We start from the raw sequence: 26,389 nt of genomic DNA, 5'->3' as shown, positions 1-26,389 counted from the left end.
GGTCCGTAGCTCAAAGGTCAAGGTCACACTTAGACGTTAAAGGATAGTGCATTGATGGGCGTGTCCGGTCCATATCTTTGTCATCGATGGATGGATTTTCAAATAACTTAGCATGAATGTGTACCACAGTAAGACGACGTGCAGTGCGCAAGACCCAGGTCCGTAGCTCAAAGGTCAAGGTCACACTTAGACGTTAAAGGATAGTGCATTGATGGGCGTGTCCGGTCCATATCTTTGTCATCGATGGATGGATTTTCAAATAACTTGGCATGAATGTGTACCACAGTAAGACGACGTGCAGTGCGCATGACCCAGGTCCGTAGCTCAAAGGTCAAGGTCACACTTAGACGTTTAAGGATAGTGCATTGATGGGCGTGTCCGGTCCATATCTTTGTCATCGATGGATGGATTTTCAAATAACTTGGAATGAATGTGTACCACAATAAGACGACATGTCACACGCAAGACCCAGGTCCGTAGCTCAAAGGTCAAGGTCACACTTAGACATTAAAGATCATTTTTCATGATAGTGCAATGATGGGCATGTACGGTCCATATCTTTTTCATTCATGCATGCATTTTAAAATAACTATGCATGAATGTGTGACACAGTAAGACGATGTGTCGCGCGCAAGACCCAGCTCCGTAGGTCAAAGGTCCTAAACTCTAACATCGGCCATAACTATTCATTCAAAGTGCCATCGGGGGCATGTGTCATCCTACGGAGACAGCTCTTGTTAAAATTTATTTCATTATAACAAGTTGATGATAAATCAATCTCTTACAGAATGATCAGATCAATTAACTATGTATTGAACAGTATCAGATTTGCATCTAAACAAGAATATATTGTATTAAATACAGTAAAACACTATATACAGCAAACTTAACTAAAGCATGTATGTTTGTGGAGCAAAGCACTTAAAGGGGCAAGCCTGAAGATGAAAATCAAAATTTCAATTGTTAAATCATAATCTGTATTTCAAAAATACCAAATAATATAAAACAAAATTGTTATTCGTTTAGCGTGATACAAAGTAAATTATAAAAATTTCTTCTTTTTTAGTCCTTCTTACTAAGGCTAAAGAGGCTTTTATACATGTGATACTAAATGTATGTTATTATTTAGAACAAGTAAAACTCCACTTGTTCTGGAACAACATATTAAATGTTTTAATGCTATAAGCAAAGAAAAGTTTACTTGATATTCTTGACAAAGGAATAGCCACACTGCAATGTTTTGAACCAATGATATATCCCTTGACAAAACAAGAAGAGATTATTCAAATAAAATATCATATGAAAACCTGTTGGAACCTCTTCTGCTAATAAACAACAGCCACAACACTGGTAACACCTTGTCAATATAAATTAAGAGCAGGACTTTAAAAGCAGCTGAAATTTGACGTAAAAACTGTCTTGTAACTGGACAACCTCTTCTTCAATTATAAACAGAATTAACACAGGCCTGTAAAGTAGATATTGAAGATCCTCTGTAACCACCTCCAAAATGGTTCCTGAAATACGACGCAATTATTGTGCATAAAGGTACCGTAAAATCATTTCATTTTGATGGCATATAATTTCCTGGTTTGTTAAAGAATTAATTTCGTGTACTGACTCAATCCCTGTAAAGTAGTCCCCCAGGAATACTGGTGATTTTACAGTATATCATTCATATGTATAATTATTTTGATGCTAGTTCAAAAAGGCAGAATTTACAAACTGTTTTAGAATCTACTATCATGTCTGAAAATTTTTCACTAATAAACTGATGTTATCTCAGCCTAGTTATCAAAGGAGGTAATACACACTAAACGCTAATCTTTTTAAAAAAAAAAATGGTTTTTGTAGTTATTTGAATTAACTGCTTTAACCAAAATAATTAAACTATTACTGAAAGAGAAGAGACCAATGAATTTATTTTCTTGTTCATAATATGACCACACTTTTTACTTGTACAGTACTGTAAAGATATACAGGTAGGGTGGACTCTAGTGGTAAACCAGGAGGTCATGGGTTCAAACCCAACAGAGGTCATGACTGCCTACCCCGTATGACACCAGTACTGGTTTTTCCCCAGAAAGTAGACTTGTGACTGATTCAAATGACTAATAACCTTTTACCATAACTGAATAAAAACAAGTATGAACTAACTTGTTCAAAACAAGTGGCAAATAAACCTGACTCCCTGTTTATGTGTTCAATCTCGCCCTCCTATATCGTTAGTTGTTAAAACTACATTTTGCAAAAACAAAATGATCTTACCAATGATTTAAATAATGAAAAGCTTTGTAGAGTTCTTTCCTCTTCTGGAAGCCGGGTGCTTTTGGTATAACATCGTGGTAAGCACCGTAAAATTTTGAATTGAAGCCTCCAAATAAATAACTTATTCCAAGATCATATTCTGAGTGACCGTAAAAAGTCGCAGGATCAAAAATCACTGGAAATATAAATGACAACTCGAGTTTAATTACAAAGTTTAATGACAAAGTGGAATATTCTTGAATGACAACATTTCTTAATGTTAAAGAGACTATTTGCATCTTGAAATACACCAGTACATAAAAACTTACAAGCTGTAATATCAGAGTGACATGTTTGTGAGCCCAAAATTTCATGACTATCTTCACCTAGATCATAAATTTTCACAACAATATAAGATTCTTTCACTGGTTGTACGTGCAGACGGGAATATCAGGCCTCTAGGGTAACTGTTTAAGGCGGTAACAAGGCTCTGCTGAGTTACCGCATAACAGTTACCCGAGAGCTGGATATTCCCATCTGCACCTACGGCCAGCGATAGAAACTTTTTCTTGCATACCATATTCATGAAATAATAGTAAACCAAATTTTCTTACATCAGCCTAGTATTTAAACAAAGCAGATTTAGGTCTGGTTTTCAATTTTATCCATATCTCACAAACTGTTACTGCATATGTCCTGAGCTGAAGGCTATAAAACAGAGTTTGGCGATCAGTCTGAAAACTCCAGCATCTGGCTGGTAACTTCTGCACACAATTTCAAAATTGACCAATGGAAATGCTGCATTCTAAGACTGATCTTCAAACTGAGATTTATATCATTAACCTTGATGCAGGGACTGGTTCTGGCTTCTTGGTGTTCAAACCAGAACTCCACCTGGACACCAACGTAAAATTCCACTCCTGTTACCTCGTCTCTAGATAGGAAATTCCACTAATTGTCACCCAACCTCTAGGTAAAGAGTTAAACTTCATACCACAACAATACTGTACCAATTATACAAATGATAAAACCTTGGAAGCCTTCAAGAACAACAAAGCTACTTACAAGGACCGTCATCAGTTTCACTGACATTGCCACCCCATAAATCACCATGTATTATTGCTGGTTTAATGTTGAGTCCTTCGAAAAAGCTTGAAAACTTGACAAGAATTTTATTCCACAGTTCTCTCGCTTTTCTGTCACCATCCTGAAATAATAAATCGGTCTGAAAACCTGAAACATTTCTCCAAAGATAACAAAATATTCATCAGATTTCCTTAAATTCTTTGTTATCATGTGTAAAAATAATTCTGAAAGTTTTTATCTAATTTTAATTGAAATGGACCCTAAGTTATGTGAACACTGATATGAACTACAATTGAAACATCCAGATGCTGTGATTGTAATTCAAGTGAGTGTTCAAGTTAACCAGTCTGGAGATGATGCAGGGATACAAACGATTAAAGTTTTATGATATTTTGACCTATCTGCAAGAGAAATATATTTTTTGAAGCACAGGGATCCGTCACATGCTATGATAGAGGGGAAAATTTTTTTTTAAATGTTTTTAAATGAAATTCAAGAACTTATATGTAAACAAGAATCACCCATAAACAACATAAATTGTTTATGTTGTTTATGGATGATTTTTATTTTACATATAAATTCTTGAATTTCATTAAAAAAAATATATATTTTTAAAACATTTTCCCCTCTATCATAAAAATTTTTCCCCTCTATCATAGCAAGTGACAGGTCCTTGTGCTTTGAAGTGTATGACAGATGGATAAATTTATGATGTCGAAAAACATAAATGCACCAAAAGCTAAAATGACTTCATCTGTTCATTTAATTTGGGTTTAACACCATTCTTCAACAGTGTTTTGCTTAAGCAGGGAGGTGGAAGGGAGATATAAAAACATTCAAGATTCTTTTATCCTATACATTATACTGTGAAATCATTTTATTTTTGTTGGCAGGAAATATCATGATTCAGCTAAAATATTTACTTCATGGGAATATAAATTTGAGCCAAGCCACGAGAAAACCAACATAGCGCACATCCGCGCAGTCTGGTCAGGATCCATACTGTTCGCTAACTGTTTCTCTAATTGCAATAGGCTTTGAAAGCGGACAGTATGGATCCTGACAAGACTGCGCGGATGTGCAGGCTGGTCTGGATCCATGCTGGTAGCAAATGCACTATGTTGGTTTTCTCATGGTGCGGCTCATTTGTGGATGTTCACATTTGAACACAAAATGAATGGGAACTTCAATACTTTGTTTGGTGTAATTAAATTTAGTAGATCGATTTAATCACAAAATTCACAAAAAATTTAGCCCCACCCTCATCCTGCAAATATTAATGAATTTACAGTAACTGAATCTTACCTTCTTTTCAATCATCGATATATGTCTCTCTATTTTTTCAGCATAAAATGACTGCAATGTAAGAAAATAATTATCTTCATGTTAACCCTTAGCCTGCTAAATTTCTAAACTGGACTGGTCTATCATTCAATTTGGGCAGTACCATTAACTTTTAAAAGAGGTGCATACCAAACAGATACTGACTAAATGGCGAACAGTGTAGATCATGATGAGACTGCATGGATGTGCAGGCTGATCATAATCTGCACTGGTCGCAAAGGCAGAATCATGATAAGGTTTAATATAGCAAATGTGGTGCAATTTTCATACTACCTGATTTTTGTCTTCTTTCACTTATCAGATTAAAAAAGAGAAATATACTAAACCTTTATAGACATTCTTTTACTAGCAATGTGACTGGACGATCTGGGCTTCAAATAGGGATCCATAACGACAATCGGAAATTTCCATTCTATATTACATATTCTATGTATGCAATCATTGTTTTAAACCAGTTTTTAAGTTACAAAACTGCATTCAGTTTCCTACCACAGAGTGGGAAATGCATCATCTTGGTAAGCTGGATTCTCCAATTTATAGCAATTGAACATGGTAATATTGTTCGAATGCGACTGGTGAAAGATTTACACTTTCTGGCTAATGATGATATCTATATGAAATTTTGTTCAGCTGGATATATGACTATGCCGTTTTAACGGTGTTGAATTGTATGTGGGCAAATTAAGCTCATGAACTGTTCACAGACAACTTTCCTACCTGAGATTTAACAATTTGAAAAGTAATATTATATGTTAAGTTTTCCATCCAATTTATCATTTACAAATCATGATACTTTTTAAAATGGCTATATCTTTTTGTTCTTTATTGTTAAGGTTTGCAATAACCTTTAGCCTGCTGGCGGCGAATATTTTTACCTTTGCGAACAGTGCAGACCATGATCAGACTGCACATCCGTGCAGTCTGATCATGGTCTGCACTGTTCGCTATTCATCAGTAAATTTTTAGTAAACACCCCTTCGAATAACAAATGGTATTGTCCAAACTGAATGATGGACCAGTCCATTTTAGAAATTTAGCAGGGTAAGAGTTAATATGCATTCTTGAGTTGCTCACAACTCATCAATATTTCACTGATATATATATCAACCAAATTATAACAAACTGAACATTAAAATTTGCTGTTTTTAAGTCCAGTTCAAAGTTTTAGACTTAAAAAGGTATTCCCAGAGGTCTCTGTTCTATAAAAGATGCACTGATTAATGTTTATACATACTGGCCAATCATCTTTCCAAGTGTTATCCATCTCTATGTAACCACAGCACGTGTTGACATGGAAACCAAACTGGCTGATGTACTCCTCTGATGTCTCGTCCTTGTGCAGGTGACCTTCAGCCTTCTTTGCCTTCTTCTCTAGTGTTGAATTGTGTAGATGTAACCTATGAATATTACTTTTTTAAATTAACATTATACAGTATAACCTGTATTGACTCAATAACCTACTGATAGAACATTCGCTTCGAGTGTGGAAGGTCGTGGTTTCAATCCCCGGCCGTGAAATACCAAAGACATGAAAAATGGTACCAGTAGCTCCCTTGCTTGGTGCTCAGCATTAAAAAAGGAAACTGGCTACTCTTCCCTCATACCCTCATGGTGATGGATTCCATCATGAGTCAAGTGTGATTAATATAAGTTGTAGAACTTGCTTCACAATCGACCAAATATAAATTAGCATAAACTAGTAAAACCTGTGCAAAAGGACAATCTGTCTAGCTGAATCAGCCAATGCAAAAGGAAGGGATATAGATAGAATGTCTCTGCTCAAAAATCCAGACAAACAGATTAAATCTGTGTCAACTTCATCTTTAGAATTCGAAATCTATGAAACAGCCATTTTAGTCAAAAGTATAAAATTTTACGCCAACACATTTAAATGATTTCCTCATGAAGAAATGTTCAAGTACCTACCTAGCAAGTTGTTGACCCAGTAAGGCAGAATATTTTGACAAACCACCAGAAAACTGAATATATTCCATTACTAAAGCTGCACCACCTCCTGGCTGATCAACTACCTAGAAGTATAATTCAAATAGTTTAAAAATTAGAGGGCCAAGATGGCCCTAGGTCGCTCACCTGAGAATCACACCATAACAGCGTAAACATGTTTGACCTAGTGATTTTATGGAAACAAATATTCTGACCAATTTTCATTAAGACTGGACCATGTGGTCTCAAGTGTAAACAAGTAATTTCTTCAATTTGACCTAGTGACCTAGTTTTTGAGCCAAGATGACCTACATTCGAACCTGACATAGATTTCATCAAGGCAATCATTTTGACCAAATTTCATCAACCTCAATTGAAAAATACAGCCTCTATCGCATACAAAACATTTTTCTTTGATTTGTCCTAGCAACCTAGCTTTTGACCCCAGATGACCCATACCAAAATGTGATCTTAGTTTCATCAAGGCTATCCTTCTGACCAAATTTCATGAAGATCAATTGAAAAATACAGTCTCTATTGCAAACAAAAGGCTTTTCTTTGATTTGACCTAGTGACCTAGTTTTTGACCAAAGATGACCCATATTTTAACTTGACCTAGATTTCATCAAGGCAATCATTCTGACAAAATTTTATGAAAATCCAGTGTAAAATGCAGCCCCTATTGCATACACAAGGTTTTTCTTTAATTTGACCGGGTGACAGTCAAAACAGATAGACGCAGTACATGCCCTCAATACTGTATAGCGGGATATATTCATGGAGGTTTAATTTTCGCTATATTCACAGTCAACTTTGACAGCGCAAAATCTAAACACCGTCATTTTTTATTACTGCAAATATACACACATCACCAAGGAAAACCACTCAATTACAAATTTAACTCATCAGCGTTACTGACTTTGTTTTTTGTTACTTTACATTGTGCACGTCAAATTGCAATGTAATGTGTCAGTGTCTAGCGGGAGGGGGGTGGGGGGGGGGTAAATTCTTTACCTTCGGTGATAGCTCTAGTTTTATATAAATTAAGTAGTATTTTGAAGAAAGAAATATGAAAAATTTTGAATTTTATGATATAGATAAAAGATCGACTATAATCTTTAACCAAGATAAAACTGTGAACAATGAAACTGACACGAGGCGTCACGCTTATTGCCGGCAATTACTGGCCATTTCATCTATAAAGTTTAACAAAGGAGGAAGACACTGTTTGTTATCGGTCTGAATTGAGAAGTTGATATCATTTTTGAAAATGCCATTCTGAGATATTGAAAATTGCTTTCTATGCATTCATAAAAATATTTGAATTTTAAAAGGAAACATCAGATTGAACAATATTTTATTGGTTTTACTTTCAAGAAAACAAAAATGGATAGTTCACTGAGACCAATAATTCCACTCCCCGCAAAAGAGGTGTCGATGTAAATCCTACTTTCGCTTTGAGTCTACCTGAAAATTTGCGTATTTATCATTATTTGCATGTCCAGTAAGAGTGACCGCCCTTTCTGTTGTTTACAACCAAGGTTTATAATTCGCGGTCGAAGTAGTTTCCGCGAAATTAAGACACCGTGATTTCAAAACTTCAAAAAACGCGAGCATTTGGGACCGTGAATATAACCCACTATACAGTAGCTGAGATTTTATATTCTGTATGTCTCCCTCAACTAGAAAATAATATTTAACAAACAGTTACTAATGCTTATAAAAAATGAAGTTTTTGCAGCCTCACCAGGTCTTATACAGCTAGTTCTCACCAAGGTTTATCCTTGATCTTTTCATAACACAAAACATCACTCAGAATTCTTAAATCAAATCCTTGTTTAACTCAAGTCAAAAGAGTTCTTACCTACTAGTTTAAGCTTTGATTTTAGTGCTGAAACTCATTTTTATGTCTAAAGATTACTACTATATATTCTACAATACCTTGTATGGTTTTGGTACTCTGACAATATCTGGCTTCCCAAGTGCTTCCAGACTGGCATACTCTCCTTCAAACATGGTGCGAGCCTTAAATGAAACAAAAGTTACTACAAAATCATTTCTTTTTTTAAAACAACTTGAAACACAACAACTTGTTAAAAACTACTCCATAATATAAAAAGAATATTCAGGAGTGTAAAAATACCGTATATTCTCAGATTAATACCCTCCCCCTAATAAAGACCCCTCCCCCCTTTTTTCAAAAAATAAATACATTTTACGGTAAGTTGATTAAGGATATAGCTGTATACCAGCAGTATGAAGGAGCTACGACAATTCAAATTCCTCCATTTTGTAAGTTGCTTTTATAGTTTATATTTACCAAAAAATTACTGAATATATTCCATTTTTGGGGCCTTAATAAACGCTCCCCATTTTTAATGGAATATATGTTGTTTTTTGTTTGTTTGTTTTTTAAATGGCGCCTTAATGAAGCCCTTTAATAACAGCTTTATTTCATAGTGAGGATGCTGTCATTTACTCACATTATAGGTTTGTACAAGTGACATTCTGGGGCCAGTTGTTCAAAACTTTAACCGGCTGTTAAACTAACCGTTGGTTAAATTTTGATTCAAAACACTAGTCTTGGTGGGAAACACTAGTATGATGTTTCGATTTTATTGTAAGGATCAGGCCAAAAATTTAGGGTAGGTTGCAATACCGGAAACAAACACATTTTTTATGCCTAAGCATACAAATTACAAATAAGTGGATGAAAAACAATATTGGGATGATATAAGTATTTAAATTCAGCTCAAGGTCCCTTCAAAACACTCGCCCTTCATTTCTGTGGGCTACAGCCACATTTTGAGTGCATGTATGTGAAAAAATGATCCACCCGGCTTGTGGGTAGTTGCTTGTTCAAAAATAATGCACTATGGGGAACCTAGAGTTTTTCTCCACCATTTAAAACCTAAACATTTGCCACATGATATATACTGAGTCATTGTGACTTAAAGTCAGAGATATGAATGAAATGAAACTTTACCCCCGATTTGGAGTTGACTTTGATATAGACTCTCCCATACTTGTCTGTTTCATACGCAGATCCCTCACTAATACAACCTCCACCTCCTATACCAACACTCTTCAAAACGGAGAGGCCAAGTTCCTCTTTTATAACTGACTCCAGTGATTTACTCATCTTTTTCTGTTTGGATTAGATCTGTGGCTGTAGGTATATAATAATACTGTTTTCAAAGGATTCTTATAAGCTCATAACACAGAATATTGATCTAAATATAGAAATGTAAAATTCAATTTGTATATTTCAAAAATGGAAGCATTTAGAAATTATGAAAGCATGGAACATTTTTTAGAAGGTTTACTCAGTATTCATGATGTAAAAAACAGAAATTCAACACATTTTATGTACACAAAAAGAACCATAAAATAATGGAGCATATAAAAATATCTATTTTGAATGAAATTTTGATTGCACAAAGGCTGCCATTGCATCCAGAAATTTAAAGACTAAAATATAAACGTTCACATTCTAAGTTTTTTCCTCTTCATTTTACATCAGTTTAAATGAAAGTTCCCACAACTTATGTAAACTATGAATCTATAACTATGTTTGTTGTCTGCTGCTTGGATTTCTTCCATGCTTTGCTCTTATTGCGGGAATATGGATTCTTCTGTCAAATTATAACCTTATTGTTTAAAGGCACTGATCTCCAGATTTTGGCTAAAAATGATCTTTCTAGAAGTTTGGTTATATTAATAATTATTATTATGAACATTAGAATATGAGTTTTTGTTTCCGAACTATCTTAAAAATGCCTAATCGAGAAAAAGAAAAGATGTCCACTTCAGGAATCAAACCGGGGTCGCTGCAGCAATAAAAACTCTTCTGCTGTCTTTACCAATATACCACTACGGAAGATTATGAGTCCGAAGCGTTTAATATTGATATTTATAATTAAGGCAGTTTACCTCGAGTAAAGCATTACAAACATTTTTTCGATTTTCATTCTTAAGAAATATAGCATTAATTTCTAGATACATAGCTATTTTTTTTTTTTTTTGTGTGTACAATCTGGAGGCCAGTGCCTTAAAACTAAAATGCTGCAGTAACAGGAGTTGGATGCTCTACCCCAGCACCAATGTGCCTCTGCTTTAGAACTACAGCAAAAATAAATACAGAGTATAGATAAATTTCTGTATAAATACATAGCAACTGTTTTGTGGTCTGCAGGTGGCTGAATAAATTATAAAACTTGATCAGTATGTTGGTGGCAGCATTTCCGATAACAATTTCTAAGAATGCAACGCTTTATAAAAATGTTGCAATTTGTTTCTTTCATCTTAAACCCTTTTATGCTATTATTTCCAAATGCTGTCAAATGATATGATCGCCAAAAACAACAAAAATACCAAATTTTCTGAGCTGTCAAAAATTTCCACCAAATGGTAAAAGCAGAAGATTTCCGAAACCAACCAAGATGTCTGCGCCCATGAAAAGATTCACGCAGGACGGAGAAAAAGGTGACATTAACAATGAAAAACGATCAACAACCCATGACAGTGATTTTAAACGAGATGCTTTTGTTACATGGTCAATTAAGAATAACTTCCAGATGAGTGACAAGGTATTTTTCTCGGGGAAATTGCTTCTCAACTTTATGATATCATTCCGGACAATTCAATTTTCGGATACTGCTTTATTCAGCCTCAGAATCCTATCTATCTTCCATATAGTCAAACCCCTGCTGGGGACCTAGACTTTGCGCGTCAACTAGCAAGAAATTAAACGAGTAAAAAAGTAGTAGTAAAAAGCAAGAAGGAGAATGGTTAAAAACAGGGCAGGTGTATTTAAGGTGAGATGTGCTCAATCTGGCTTACAGCCTGACTGAACACTGGCCCAGACGAGTTGACAACATCTGAAGGCAAGGCAAACCAATGATATACTGTACGAGGGAAGAATGAAAATTTATGATAGTTGGGTGAGGGTGAAACTTGATCAAATGCCTGGGAATGAGTGGTTCTGGTTCTGGAAGATCTAGTGTCGGGTGTTAGCTAGTCCGGTAGTGGGATGGCAACCTGGTTATGCAAGATGTTATAAAACATAACCAGGCGTTGGCCAATGCGACGGAGTGCAAGGCGTTGCCAATTTAGGGAAGTCAGCATGTTGTCTACACTGGATGTATGGCAGTTATCACACTTGGCCCAGCGTGCAGCCCTGCGCTGCACAGACTCAAGCTGATCAATCATGGTATCAGAGTGGGGGGACCACACAGTGGAACTGTACTCCAGCTGGGGCCATACAAGTGTTTTGTATGCTTGTGATTTTAACCCTTCTGAGTACACTTTGATGTTAAGTCTTAGGAAACCCAATGTTTGACTTGCTTTTTTGGTGATGTTGTCAATGTGGTCATTCCATGTAAGGTTGTGTGATATAGTTATGCCAAGGTATTTTGCAGATGGTACTGTTTGTAAGATGGTTTTGTGTAAAGGGTACTGTGTTGGTATAGGTGTTTTACACTTAATGATCTGTAATGCTTGGCATTTAGACGGATTGAATTTCATGTCCCATTTTGTTTCCCAGAGTTCCAGTTGCTGTAAGTCTTGTTGTAGTAGGCTTGAATGGGAAGAGACATTCAGAGAAAGGTAGATGGCCATGTCATCGGCAAAGAGTCGAACTTTAGAGTGTTTAACAAAGTCAGGTAGATCGTTGATATAGATAAGAAATAAGAGAGGCCCGAGGACCGAACCCTGGGGAACACCTGAGGAGACTGGTATGCTGCCTGATGTGGACCCGTTAACTACCACTGACTGTGACCTGTTATCAAGGAAAGCTTTAATCCATTTAAGAGTTTGACCCCTTACACCATAGAAATGCAGCTTGTAGAGTAGTTTTTCATGGTTGACCATATCGAACGCCTTTGAAAAGTCAAGGAGTATGAGGTCAGCTTGACTTTTCAGATTCAAGAATTGAAGGATATCTTCTACTAACATTAGTAACTGAGTTTGACAAGACTTCTTTTCTTGGAAACCATGCTGCAATTCATAGAACATATTGTTCTTTGTGAAGTGTTTTGTTATGCTAGAGGATACAATGTGTTCCAGGGTTTTACACAAGATACAGGTAGGAGATATTGGGCGATAGTTGGCTGGGTCTGACCTAGAGCCTTTCTTAAAGATGGGAGCGACATTCGCCATTTTCCATATATCTGGCAGAGAACTGGACTGCAGGGATTTTTGGAAGAGTTTTGTAAGGATAGGGGAGATCACTTAACTAATATTCTTAAGTACAACAGGTCTTACTTGGTCGGGCCCTGCAGCTTTATGGGGATTAAGGTTGTTAAGAAGTTTTTCAATACCTTGTGTTGAAATTTCAATATCAGTCATAGGTTTGTGTGGGCTGTACGTTTCTTTTAAGTAGTTTTATCCTGCCCAGTTAGTTCATAACAGGGGAAGAGTGCGCAATGTTTACTTCTTAGTTAAACAAATTTTTATCATAAACAATTCCTTCAGATGAGACATTTTAATTGTTAATTTACAGTGTAAATGTTCCATTATCTTCAGGTGCACATAGTCATAATACAAAAATGTGCATGGTTCCCCTTGAGCAGGATGGCAGATTGAATAATTACAAAATCCATGAATGTTTATATGTTTAAGTTAACTTACCACTGTATCTGCATGAAATAATGTTGAAAATTTAGTGTTATAACTGAAGTAAAAACTGGGAATGGATTGAGTCAGTGCCAGTGGCTAGCAAGGGGGGCTGTTGAGTGAGTGATCTGGGTTTGATATCTGGTTGTCATTGATATTCTGGCTAGTTGTCACCAGTGCTTGTTGATTGCTTAAGATGGCACAGTTTCCAGCAGTATTGGCCTAGTCTAGATAGATGCTGGTAAGTATGACACCTGCAATGGGTTTGGCTTGAAACGTGTTATTCCTTCATTCCAGATGGGTGCTGCCTGTATTAATGAAGATAAATTCATCTTTAAACTTGATCTGTTTTACCATTTCTATCATTTTTCATAATTTACCAATCTTGCAAGAATTTAAAAAAAACAAGTAGTTGATAAATTTCACCACAAAAGGTAGTGTTAACTCCTGATAGCTTTTACACCAATAAAATGTATACCCTAGCTATTTTCAGCAACATATGTATATTAAGTAACTAAATACATATATTGAAAATATTTGAGCCATGCCATGGGAAAACCAACATAGTGGCTTTGCAACCAGCATGGATCCAGACCAGCCTGCGCATCTGCGCAGTCTGGTCAGGATCCATGCTGTGATTTTGTTTTATATGTCATCAGTAGTCTTTTCAAATGTATTTTTGTATTTTTTCTGTCATACAGCCCGAAACCTACCAGCTCAAGGACATTAAGTCTTAACATAGATCCTATTTGGTATGGCCATAGGAAGATTGACTAGTTTTTGTTACCAGTGTCAAGTTCCAAAAAGAAGATTCACATAAACTGGTGTCAAAGAAAAACAGATTAATGGTTAAGGCTTAATTTTGATAGGACTTGATATTGCAATTCAGTATTTATACAAATGTACGTGTTCATTTAGGTGTCGGTAAAGAGGGAAGGGTCTTGCGCACAGTATGGTATGGTAGCTACAGAAGAAATACAGGAGGGTGAAGTTCTTTTTCAGATCCCAAGATCATGCCTCATAACTCCTGATACATGTGCAATTGCTGATTGTCTTAAAAAGGGTATGTTAATGTTTAATTCTATTTTTTCTCTCTTTCTTATCAATTGATTTGAAACTGTAATTACCAGAATGTTAAAATGTATTTAAAAGGTTTTCAATATTTTGTCAACTTAATATTATATATAGTTACTGTAGCTTTTTGTGAATTTGTTCATGAGTATTGAAAACTTTCAAATTCTATTTTATATTTAATTATGTTCTTTTTTATCTTGACTCTTCGAAGATTTGGTAGAACTGTTGCACTCGCTCATTTGTTTGCATCAGTGTTTGAGTTTGATTAAGATTTATGTTTAAGCTCAGTTAGTATCTCAGTATCCACTAATGGAAATGGCCCGCCCGCTTAGCTCAGTAGGTAAGAGCGTTGGTCTATGGATCGCGGGGTCGCGAGTTCGATCCTCGGGCGGGGCGTATGTTCTCCGTCACTATTTGATAAACGACATTGTGTCTGAAATCATTAGTCCTCCACCTCTGATTCATGTGGGGAAGTTGGCAGTTACTTGCGGAGAACAGGTTTGTACTGGTACAGAATCCAGGAACACTGGTTAGGTTAACTGCCCGCCGTTATATAACTGAAATACTGTTGAAAAACGGCGTTAAACCCAAAACAAACAAACAAACTAATGGAAATGGACTGAAACATCACACACTTGTTCTCCGTGATAATCTGAAATGTATTGTTAACCCGGTGCTAAAATATTCTTGTTAACCCTTATCATGCTGGACACGATTGATTCTGTCTTTGCGACCAATGTAGATCTTGATCAGCCTGCACATGATCAATGCAGTCTGATCAAGATCTGCACTGTTTGCCATTCAGTCAGTATCATTTTGGTAAGCACCCTTTTTAACAGTCAAATTGAAAGCTGGACAATTTCATATAAAAATTTAGCATGTTAAGGGTTAAATAAAACAGGAATTTCTGAATGAAAGTCAGTTTTATGTTAAAGTGGACCCAGAATGACAATCAGCAGTTTCATATATACCAGGTAAACTTATTTATAGTCACCACTGGTAATCCATATTGATGACATTCTCAGATGACTGACTGTCAGTATTTATTAGTTTAAGGATAGTGCAAGATACAGAAGACACTCATATTCCTAAAGTTTCCCTGGCTCTTAGGCATGCCAGGTGTAATGTACTACTCCCAGTGAAAGTAGTTTTCAGTTGTAGGAGTTGGGTCTTATGTCACAAGCCCTGGTTTCACAGTCTGTGTAACCAGTGAATGAACCACCGGCATCTGCTCTTCATCAATTTCCAGGCAATTATCTATGCTAGTACGCTACTTTGTCATTCATTCACCATTAATGCAGCTCTGCACCAGCCAGGGAATGCCAAACCAGCAAATGGATAAATCGTAGATTGCTGATTATCAACAAATTCACTAGGTTAACCTTTAGCCTGCTAAATTTCCAAAATGGACTGGTCCATCATTCATTTTGGGCAGTACCACTTATTATTCAAAGGGGTGTTCACTGAAAATTTACTGACTGAATAGCGAACAGTGCAGACCATGATCAGCCTGCACGGATGTGCAGGCTGATCTTGGTCTGCACTGTTCGCAAAGGCAAAGTCACTTGCTGCCAGCAGGCTAAAAGTTAATGTTCTTCACTCATATATTTACAGATGCTGAATCTATACAGGGAAGTAGTGGTTGGGCACCATTGCTGATAGCATTGCTGTATGAATACAACAACCCTCAGTCCCACTGGCGGCCCTACCTAGATCTCGTACCAGACTTCAAGGAGCTGGACCTCCCCATGTTCTGGCCAAGGTAGTATTTTCACACTGAAAAATAGCTGAAAATATATACATAGTCAGGTTAGGTATTATAATAGTCATGTAGGCTGGGTTTTTTTATCTCTGTACAGGGTAAAAGATAATTACAGTGGCAGTTTTTCTTTGTATGGGTGATCACTTTTTCTTACCCATTCATAACTCTTGCCATCCATTAAGCAATTTTGAAAAATAATATTATGTCTACTGCTCTAATATTCATATTTAACAAAACATTGCACTGTTCATAATAATATAACATGTGCACAAAACTCTAGCCCCAAGGTTATAAAACATAGTTTGTAGACCAGTCTGAAGTCTCCAGTACCTGATTAGTTGATTCTGAGCTCAATTTGAAATTGACCAATGGGAGAGCAGCATTCTGAGACTGGTCTTAAGATTACACTTTAAAGCCTTGGACCCAGCTCTGCAGTTCATAGGATAATCTTGATGACTACCATTATAATTTACATAGCTATTTTATTTCAGTGATGAAAGAAAAGATCTGCTTCAAGGTACTGGAGTAGATGAAGCTGTTACCAAGGATCTTGCTAATATTGAAAAAGAGTTCAAAGAAGTTGTCCTTCCATTTGTTAAGAAACACAAAGATAAATTCAGGTTTGTGATTCTGTGTTCTCAGTATTGAATTTCTGAAAATAATTGAAACGTTTAATGATGATGATACCGGTAATGATGATGATGATGGTGATGGTTGTGGTGGTGGTGGTGGAGATGTTTTCTGGAACTGCTGCTTTGTTGCAGTCTAACAGTTATAATGTATTATCCCATGTTAATGTTAGGAACAGACTATTCCTTATCAATTTGTCTTTCAAATGAATATTCCGTTATTCAGAAATGATTCGAGTTTTAGAACTTTAAATTTGGTTATTATAGTACCATGAAGAAAATAAATGAATTTAAAGAAGAAGAAATGTTTTGCATTTGTTAATGCTTTATTAACCTTTGCAACTTAAATTAATCCAGTTACATGATGAATAGCAAAGAACTTTTCAGAAAATTTATGGGGATTGGGGACTTTGGTTATTTATAGTAAGTTATAACTTACTCTGTAAGTTATCTGTCGGATGGCACTGAAAGAATATAAGATAAAAGAACTGATTCAAAGCGATTTTCCTGTTATAGTCAAGTTTGTGAAAACGTGGAATTTTACAAGAAGATGGTGGCATTTGTGATGGCATACAGCTTCACTGAGCATGCTCAACAGGAAGAGGAAGATGACGATGATGAAGAGGATTCTGGGAATCCACCACCCATGATGGTTCCCATGGCAGACATTTTAAATCATATTGCTAAAAATAATGCACATCTAAACTTTGAGAAAGAGGCTTTAAAGATGGTCGCAGTAAAAGATATTAAAAAGGTAGGATGTGATTGGTGTTATAAATTCGTTTCTGTAAAGAGACCAAAGAAGAATGAGTGAGGCGTATTATGTGAACATACGTGGCAGGTGGGCATACAGTGTCCAAAAGCATGTCAACTCTCTAAGTCAAACAGTTTTCATCCAATCTTCACCAAACTTGGTGACAATGTATGTGGGCATAATATCTTGGCCAAGTTCGATAACCAGCAAAATCGGCCCAGGCACTCTTGAGTTATGGCCTTTGAGTTACTCAAAATCTGCAAATTTAGCCTTGTCCGCCTTCTAAGTCAACCAGTTTTCATCTGCTCTTCATTAAACTTGGTGACAATGTTTGTAGGTTTAATATCTCGGCCAAGGTTGATTACCAGCAAAATCGCCCTCGGCACTCTCGGATTATGGCCCTTGAATTACTCGAAAAACTGCGAATTTAGCTTGTCCGCTCAATAAGTCGAACAGTTTTCATCCGATCTTCAACAAACTTTCAGATAATGTTTGTGGGCATGATATCTCAACCAAGTTCAATAACTAAAAAAATTGCACCAGGCACTCTTGGGTAATGGCCCTTGAATTACTCGAAATCTGTTAATTTAGTCTTGTCTGCTCTCTAAGTCAAACAGATTTCATCCGATCTTCACCAAACTTGCTGACAATGTTTGTGGGCATAATGTCTCGTCCAAGCTCAATAACCAGTCAAATCACCCCAGGCACTCTTTGATTATGGCCCTTGAATTAGGCCAAGTTAGATGACGGAGGTATTTTGTGACAGTCTGCCATTCTTGTTTCCCTTGCTATCCAGATTTTCACTTTATTCAGTTTAGAACCTATAATTTTTATCTTATTTGTTTTTTTCATTTTGGTTCTTCATTTTCTCTTAAAGACTGTATTCAACAACCTCAATGTGGGTTGGTGGTGGTGGTGGTGTGGAGACGGGATTTGTCCATTTTGGTCGAATTGTCTTACAGTATATTCATTTTTTTTTTCATACTTTTTCAGGGAGAGGAAGTATATAACACGTATGGAGAGCTGGCTAACTTGCACCTTCTACACATGTATGGTTTTGCTGAGGAATACCCAAACAATCACTGGGATACTGTGAGTTGATAAATACAGTGATATATGAGCCGCGCCATGAGAAAACCAACATAGTGGCTTTGTGACCAGCATGGATCCAGACCAGGATCCATGCTGTTCACTTTCAAAGCCTGCTGGAATTACAGATGCTGTTAACGAACAGCATGGATCCTGTCTAGATCCATGCTGGTCGCAAAGCCACTATGTTGGTTTTCTCATGACGCTGCTCATATATATTTTATAAGGAGAAAAAAGGACAGTGTATAGGAAAAGATAAAAAAAATAGTAGGAAGGGGAAAATCTTTTTGACTAGAAAAAAATTATGCCAAACTGTGAATTTTTTATCTTTTGTTGAGTAGTAATTTTCAGGTATTTGTTGGTTGCATTACAAGCCTGGTACTATGGTGAGCCCCATACTCCACCCTTAACCCCCATTCCCACCCTATGCTTACCTAAATTTAAATTGGGTGAAAAGTTGAGTCACAGCATACATGAGTCTGAAATAACACAACCAGTTACATCAAACAGGCCATTATGTAGGACATCTTACAAACAGCTCATATGTTTGGCTAAAATTCTTTATTTCCAAATGCACTAAATCTGCTTTTATCTTTACAGAGTATACTTCTTTCTGTACTGAATCTGTTTCCATTGCATTTAATCTGGACCGATTCTTGATTGTACTGAATCTGTTTCTGTTATGTTTCAGGTGACTGTAGCTGTGTCAGATATCATTGAAGCTTCAAAGCAGTTAAACTTTAATACTGGCGACCTCCTAAACAAGAAGATACAGCTAATAAATGTAAGAAAATGGATTGTCCTTCAACAATAGGCTAGTCTGTACTTCAAATATCCATGGGGACTTGTTAGCTAAATAAAAAGCACTAGGGCCCCAAGGTTATTTAGCTGCCTGAGTTTAGAGACAAATGTCTGATTTGTTGTTGTCAAATTCAGATTTGAAATTGACCAATAGTAAGGCTGCATTCTAAAACTGGATGCGGAAGTAAGTGTTATAGCTTTGGGTCTTGAGGATAGGAATGGCAAATTTTGCTTTGGCATAATTATAGTATGCATTATGTTTTAAATAAGTATGAGCTGCGCCATGAGAAAACCAACATAGTAGCTTTGCGACCAGCATGGATCCAGACCAGCCTGCGCATCCGCGCAGTCTGGTCAGGATCTATGCTGTTCAATAACGATTTCTCTAATTGCAATAGACAATGAAAGTGAACAGCATGGATCCTGACCAGACTGCACGGATGCGCAGGCTGGTCTGGATCCATGCTGGTCACAAAGCCACTATGTTGGTTTTCTCATGGCGCGGCTCATATTATTCTCTGCTTTTATTCCCTTTTAGGAAGTTTCTCAGTTATATGGTGAGATCTGTTCAGTGCTCAGAAGCAAACTACAAGAGCACCTTTCTGGCAGTCATTGCATAACTGAAGTACATGTACAAATGATGCTTTTTGCAATGTTAGATTAAAAACCAAACCTATTCATTTTCTTGGTTAGAGTTAATACTCAATATGTATGTTTTGTAAATGCATGCATGTTTCAGCAAAATCTCAAGGAAATTCAAAATTTTCAAAGGCAAAGGAATCGTTGCATAATTTTGAAAATGGTCAGGGAAATTTTGAAATTGGAAAGAGTGATGGATTAAGTTCTAATTTTACTGGACATCTAGGGATGAATGGTGGCCAACATTTGGAAATTCTTTTCAATAAACCACCTGTCAGTTATGAGAATGTAGTAAAGACATTATTTCTTTACATTTGATTTTGAATTTACGTGTGCAAGAAAAAAATACAATTTTTGTGAAATACCTGATGAAATTGTGAGGGAAAAGTCATAAACTTTTTGTCTGGTAAGTTGACATCAGTTCTGCTTAGGAAAATATGGATTTCTTAAAGGTCAAAAATATACTCTAACAGAACTTTGAACAAGGAAACTTCTGAAGTTGTAAAATATGTACAGAGTTCAGTTAAACATTTGTTTCTTGTGTGAAGATGTGATGTTTGCATCAGTAGGAGATGGTCAAGCTATGTGACCACAGAATCTTGTCTATTTTTTACTTGATTTAAAGAAATTAAAATATGATCTATTAGTTTTTTTTTAAAAGAAATGCAGTAAAACATTAATTTTGGACTGTTACGATGTTCAAAGGAGGTTTAAATCAATGTTTATATACATTGTGAACAGGGCTTCGGAAATTTTGAGAACTCAATCGGTCCGAAACGAAAATCATGACATCGGCGCTAACCCACCCACCGCATTACCAATATACCATATTTGTAAAACGTGATAGAGTAAAGAAATAAGCATGTCATGCATTAAGAATGATTTACCGGAAGCTTCATTTATTAGCCTTCTACATCCTTGCTAAAGTTAACTTAATTCAGGTGCCAGGTACTTTGACTAAAAGATAATCTGTTGTTGAACATTTCTCACAGTAATAAAAGTCTTCTGCCAGTATAATGATTCCTGAAAGGAGTTTGGTATTAAATTTTGCTGATAGTTTTTCTTTTTTAATAAAAAAAAGTAATGTAAGCAATGCATTTTCTGCATTAAAGTTTAAAAAAAAAATCTGAGTTTTCCAAAACATGAAATTAGTGAAAACGAGTGAAGAATAGTGAAAAATTTAACAGTAGTTTATGTTTCTTTTTAAAAATCCAGGAAATGTTTGGAAGTGATGCTAATGTTGTTGTTGGTATTGATGGTGTACTTGAAGAGCAAGAAATGAAGACTGTATTAAAGGTAATCCTGTTTTAAGTTACCATTTTCTGCATTTTATTATGTTCCATAATCCGGCAGGACTTCAGCATCTCTGTAAAATTATCACATCAGTAAAGATATTTGAAAGATTGTTCATGATACAAACAACATTCAGGGACTCCTCCTGACCGTGTGGTTAATGTCACTTACTTTGAATCACTCGCCCTTTATCTCTTTGGGTTTGCATTGACATATGAGGATGCTATCCAGCTGGCTTTCAGAATGTCAGTCAGTGGTTTTACCCTGATGCACTCACATACCAGAAGTAATATCTGTAGAAGCATAAGCTAGATAGATGTTACCGACAGCTCAGAATAGGTTGACGTGACTTTTAAGAAAAGAAACAAGACAGCCTTAAATGAAATGTCAGCATACATGTCAAGTTCTGTGGACAATTTTCCAGGATATTTCAGTTGAAAATCCAGGATATTTGATGAAAATCCAGGAGATTTTTTCGTCGAACGTTTCTTAGGAAATTTTTGGTCGAATATAATACTATGTAACAGATTAGATCCGATTTGGGCAATGTTTTTAGGTGCTTAAGATGCTTTATAAAGCATTTTAACCTTTATCATGTTGAATACGATTGATTCTGCATTTGCAACCAGTGTAAATTGTCCATGCAGTCTGATCATGATCTGCACTGTTTGCAATTTATTAGTCCTGGCTTCCAAAACTCTAAATGCCGCTTTTTTATATATTTTTTTTTCATAGTTGCGGCTCCCGTCCAAATCCAGTATATAAACCGACAGCGCTGAAGGTCTTAAGCTAGCAATTTATCAGTCAGTATCTTTTTTGTAAGCACCCATTTTAACAGTTACCAGTACTGTCCAAAATGAAAATTTTAGAAATTCTGCAATGTAAACAAAAAAAAAACCATATGTTTATAGTAAATTTATTTAGTTATTACAGTATTCTTTGAGCAAAGGAATAGGAATTTGGATGAAATTTTTAATTTTATACTGGCGAGTTTCTTTTATGTGAATAATCTGCAGGTTTTTTTTACATTCTTAGATTTTTTTGCAAATGAGAAGAAGCTAACATAGATTGGAAATAAATCTATTTCACCGTTTTTAATATACACTGAAAAATGCTTTTTACTCATCAAAATGAAATACAAAATCATAGCAGTGTTAAAAGAATGTTAAAACCTATCTCTAGTTGTTTTCTCAATTATGCCATCAGTGGTAATTATTACCATCACTACAATAAAGGTTGGCTCTTAATCTATTCAAATGTATCCCTAAATATATCTTTTCACACTAAATCTTCAATAAACAAGTTCCTGTCTTATCTAGTCTAAATAATGAGACCTCGGGCAGACCGATTTTACATTTTGATATTTTACGTTGTCTACCTAGGCGGAGGCGGATATCGACAAGTCAAAAAAATATAACGATATTCAACTCTTGAGTACAATTATTTGGACTACTGTCTTATCTTGATCATATTATGTCAGTATCACCACTCGCCAATTAACACAATCTAAAAATAGCACAGTACACACCTGTTTGCAGAATGTCATCAGCGCGTGACCTTGTTAAACTCTTATCAATATACCAGTAGAGTGATAAATTACGTTAGGCACAGTGTGTAATTAGGGATTTAGTTTGATACAGGAAAGCATTAGCTTGGAATTTTGGATTTCCGGGAGAAATGATTGATTTCCGTATGTCCGGGAAATGGACAAAAAATCCGTGAGACTCCCGGACAATCCGGGAAACTTGACATGTATGTGTCAGTACATCATTACATCTGACAGTCTGAATTTGTTAAAAAAAAATGGCCCAGTGTCCAAAATGACTGATTTACCATGGAAGATACACGTCAGTATTTTTTTTTTCAAAATATGAAGACATTAAAAAAATCTGAAAACTTCCTATTAACACACTTGGAGTTCTTGAAAATCACATATAAAAGGTTTTGTCTGATGGAAAAATTGTGTTGATCAAACAATAGGCCATTAATCTGCTTTACAACCCTGTTGTCTTGTAATATTCAAATTTTATGGTCATAGACTGCCTGTGTGAATAGTTTCCATGGTAACAGTTGTCATGAAAATAACATTTGTATGATAATAAATACTTTTAAAAAGTTATGTCTTGAGGTTGTTGATAATTAAAGTGGAAATGTCTGTTGTAAATAGTTTAAATATAAAATTTTATTGCTACCCTTTGACATATATCTTTGTAACTCCAAAGATTGTTTTATGAAGCTTTTGCTTAGATTAAATAATTTACTCTGTTGTTTGTGTATTAACAGATCTGCTGTGAAGAATCCAAGGAGGTTCTGAATGAGTTAATAGATGATGGATGGGAAAGTGATGATGAAGATACTTCTCTGGAATTTAGTCAGTAACATTTATACAAATCTAGACTATTAGCTCACTTGAGCTAAAGGCTCATGGTGAACTTTTGTGACCGCTTGATGTCCGTCCGTCAACAAATTTTCTTCTTCAAAACCACAGGGCAGATTTACATGAAACTTCATAGGAATTATCCTTGGGTGGCCCCTTTTCAAAATTATTCCAAGAAATGAATTCCACACAGAACTCTGGTTGCCATGGCATCCGAAAAGAAAAACTTAAAAAAAAATTCATGTCCCAAACTGCAAGGTGTAGAGTCTCAATATGTGGCATGTGACATCATCTAATGGTCCTTTATGACGATTGTTCAAATTATGCCCCTTGGGTGAATAGAGGCCCTGCCCCGGGGGTCCCAAGTTTTACATAGACTTATATATGAAAACACTTTAAAAATCTTCTTGTCTAAAACCACAAGACCTAGACCTTTGATATTTAGTATGTTGCATTGTTGTGTGGTCCTCTACCAAGATTGTTAAAATTATTACCCTGGGGTGAAAAGAGGTCCCGCCCAGGGTGTCACTTGTTATATGAGTTATGTAGGAAAAAATACTTCAAAAATTATCTGGTCATATTTCCTAGACTGTTTGATTTTAATGACCTGATGACCCCCAAGTAGTCCGGGTCACTTGACTGTGACCTTGACCTACTGACCTATTTTCTTGTGTTTTGAGATACAGCCTTGAAATTTGAATGACATACACAGTTTTGCACACCAGTCTTAAAACTGACTTTTAGTAACCATGAATGTGACCTACTTTCTTAATATTTTAGCATCAGTTTGACATTTTAATTAGTTCACACAACTGGGAAAAGATTTCAATGCTTACTTACATTTGACTTTCTTATCTGATCTCTTACACTTGTCTATGTAGCTCATATTACTCAGGTGAGCAATCCAGTGTCATCATGACCCTCTTGTTATTAAATTTTATATCATTTAATACTGTTTGTATTTAGAAAAACCTAGAGATGCTAAGTGAATTTGATCTACAATGATTATATCTGGAGCAATTCTTCCCAGATTATATGTAAAGGGGAAAATGTCATTTTGAATACCACTGTACTTACAAAATTTCATATTATCATCCACGCAGTTTTGAGTTAATTGCTATGTTTACTGTTACGAGTTTATACAATTCTGTTATTCCAGAATGCCTCACCAGTCTCCCAGACAGCTGGAGATCAGTTCTTTGTAGGTAAGAATCTTTTAAGCCAAAATTTACGCATACTTTCGAAATTTTTTCTTCAGTATTTAGTACAGGCTTTAAATTGCTTAGATAGAATTTATTACAAACAAAGATCCTTAACAAGTGATGTGTAGTGATTTCAGTAGTTGAAGACAAGTTAATTTGATAAAAAAACAAGACTGCATAATAAATATTTTAAGCAAAACTTAACATTTGTCGTGAAAGGGAATACTTGCAGCTATAGAATAGACTACTATCATCCATTTTTGTTGAAACAATACCCCATTTTCAATTTTTCCAATGGAAACATTAAAATCCTATTTGAACTAAGAAGAATCTGCTGTTTATAAGTACATGTATAACCCATTTATAACTTCAGGTGTGCAGAACTAGGCTTACAGAAATACAGGACAACACTCACGGAGGACCAGGAAAAATTGAAATCATCAATGCTTTCATCTCGGCAAAGATATTCATTATATACTGCTTTTGGACAAAAACAGATTTTACAGAAAATGATAGATGCTTGTAGGTGATTTAGTAAATAAGTCAAATATGAGAAGTGTGTTTTTGTTTTTTGTTGCAGTTTTTGGTATTTGAAAAATTACAGAAGGGTACTCTAAAAGAGTTATTGTCCAGAATGCCTTGGGCCATAATTTGTAAGGTGAGGCAAAGTTCTCAAAAATGAAAGAAAAGACTGGTTTGATTAATTTTTATTTTGCAATTTTTTTTAGACAACAGATGGAATTAAATTGATAAGAATGTATGCTTTATAGCATACTTTAGTAGATGATGTTGTCCTCAATAATGCCGACTTTATTAAGAGAAATTTGTTTTCCCATGTATGATTCGGATCCTTGATTTCAGTCGTGTCTTTTTACATAGAAAATTTTTTAATGTTGCTTTTAAACTAAGATACAAAGGATGTGTTATAGCGATTCATTGATCAACTAAAAAGAAAAAAAAAACGGCTGAAATATTTATTCTTGCCCACCTTCCGGGGAAAGTATACATTTATCCGAGCACGCACCGGGGATAGATATTCCTGTCTTTCCCTAGGGAAAAAGCTTGTCTAAAATAGCGTGCACTAAGGTGACGTCACATAGAACTGGTACCATTGTGATGTCATAAACTTTATAAATAATGTCAAGAAATACCCAAACCTATTTGTCTTAATGATCTATTTTGAACATGATAGGCAAGAAAAATGATCTAACATGTCTGCCTGTGTAAGACAGTTGTTTTCCCTACCCTCGGGACAGCATGGATAAAAAACCCCGCTAACGCTCGGTTTTCCATTCCACATTGTCCCTCGGGTAAGGAAAACCCCATCTTACACAGGCAGGCATGTAAGATCCTTACAGTCTGAAATGGCAAAATTTATATCCTTTTTAGAAGATAAATTCCGAACTATCGAGAAATTTTGAAAATTTAATAAGTTCCTATTATTGCCCTTGCAGCACTCTAAATTTTCATTACAGATGAAGTCTAAATGCAATACAATTATGCCAGGCAAATTGCTTCATTTCTTCTGAGGAA

The 26,389-nt window shown here is 35.7% G+C and overlaps 2 protein-coding genes across 2 annotated transcripts; one reads left to right on the top strand and one right to left on the bottom strand.

Annotated features, from left to right (window-relative positions):
- Nucleotides 1–717: 717 nt before the first annotated feature.
- Nucleotides 718–11,056, bottom strand: LOC123533656 (ketosamine-3-kinase-like). Its single transcript, XM_045315400.2, has 9 exons — nucleotides 10,996–11,056; nucleotides 9,608–9,790; nucleotides 8,563–8,646; nucleotides 6,604–6,707; nucleotides 5,912–6,074; nucleotides 4,639–4,689; nucleotides 3,313–3,454; nucleotides 2,269–2,443; nucleotides 718–1,517 (listed from the first exon to the last, which is right to left on the bottom strand). Exons 2-9 carry the CDS (start codon nucleotides 9,761–9,763, stop codon nucleotides 1,442–1,444), a joined length of 951 nt encoding a protein of 316 aa, XP_045171335.2. The 5' UTR covers nucleotides 9,764–9,790; nucleotides 10,996–11,056; the 3' UTR covers nucleotides 718–1,441.
- On the top strand, nucleotides 11,044–26,357 carry LOC123533655 (N-lysine methyltransferase setd6-like). Its single transcript, XM_045315398.2, has 12 exons — nucleotides 11,044–11,210; nucleotides 14,155–14,299; nucleotides 15,925–16,072; nucleotides 16,564–16,692; nucleotides 17,218–17,455; nucleotides 18,449–18,547; nucleotides 19,236–19,328; nucleotides 21,200–21,280; nucleotides 23,561–23,648; nucleotides 24,814–24,859; nucleotides 25,230–25,378; nucleotides 26,332–26,357. Exons 1-12 carry the CDS (start codon nucleotides 11,064–11,066, stop codon nucleotides 26,340–26,342), a joined length of 1,374 nt encoding a protein of 457 aa, XP_045171333.2. The 5' UTR covers nucleotides 11,044–11,063; the 3' UTR covers nucleotides 26,343–26,357.
- The last annotated feature ends 32 nt before the right edge of the window (nucleotides 26,358–26,389 follow it).

The sequence above is a fragment of the Mercenaria mercenaria genome, chromosome 12, assembly GCF_021730395.1.
Source record: "Mercenaria mercenaria strain notata chromosome 12, MADL_Memer_1, whole genome shotgun sequence".
In the NCBI taxonomy this organism is placed as follows: Eukaryota; Metazoa; Mollusca; class Bivalvia; order Venerida; family Veneridae; genus Mercenaria; species Mercenaria mercenaria.
This window is presented reverse-complemented; position numbering and strand designations above follow the sequence as displayed.

What these genes read in the sequence shown, in the direction of transcription:
- LOC123533656 (XM_045315400.2), bottom strand. Translation starts at nt 9,763, where the DNA reads ATGAGTAAATCACTGGAGTCAGTTATAAAAGAGGAACTTGGCCTCTCC. An exon ending in CTGGGTCAACAACTTGCTAG is followed by an intron (nt 6,075 to 6,603) that starts GTAGGTACTTGA and finishes TAATATTCATAG; the next exon opens with GTTACATCTACACAATTCAA. An exon ending in TTTCATTATTTAAATCATTG is followed by an intron (nt 1,518 to 2,268) that starts GTAAGATCATTT and finishes GTCGTATTTCAG; the next exon opens with GAACCATTTTGGAGGTGGTT.
- LOC123533655 (XM_045315398.2), top strand. Translation starts at nt 11,064, where the DNA reads ATGTCTGCGCCCATGAAAAGATTCACGCAGGACGGAGAAAAAGGTGAC. An exon ending in CAAACAATCACTGGGATACT is followed by an intron (nt 18,548 to 19,235) that starts GTGAGTTGATAA and finishes GTTATGTTTCAG; the next exon opens with GTGACTGTAGCTGTGTCAGA. An exon ending in AGATACTTCTCTGGAATTTA is followed by an intron (nt 23,649 to 24,813) that starts GTCAGTAACATT and finishes CTGTTATTCCAG; the next exon opens with AATGCCTCACCAGTCTCCCA.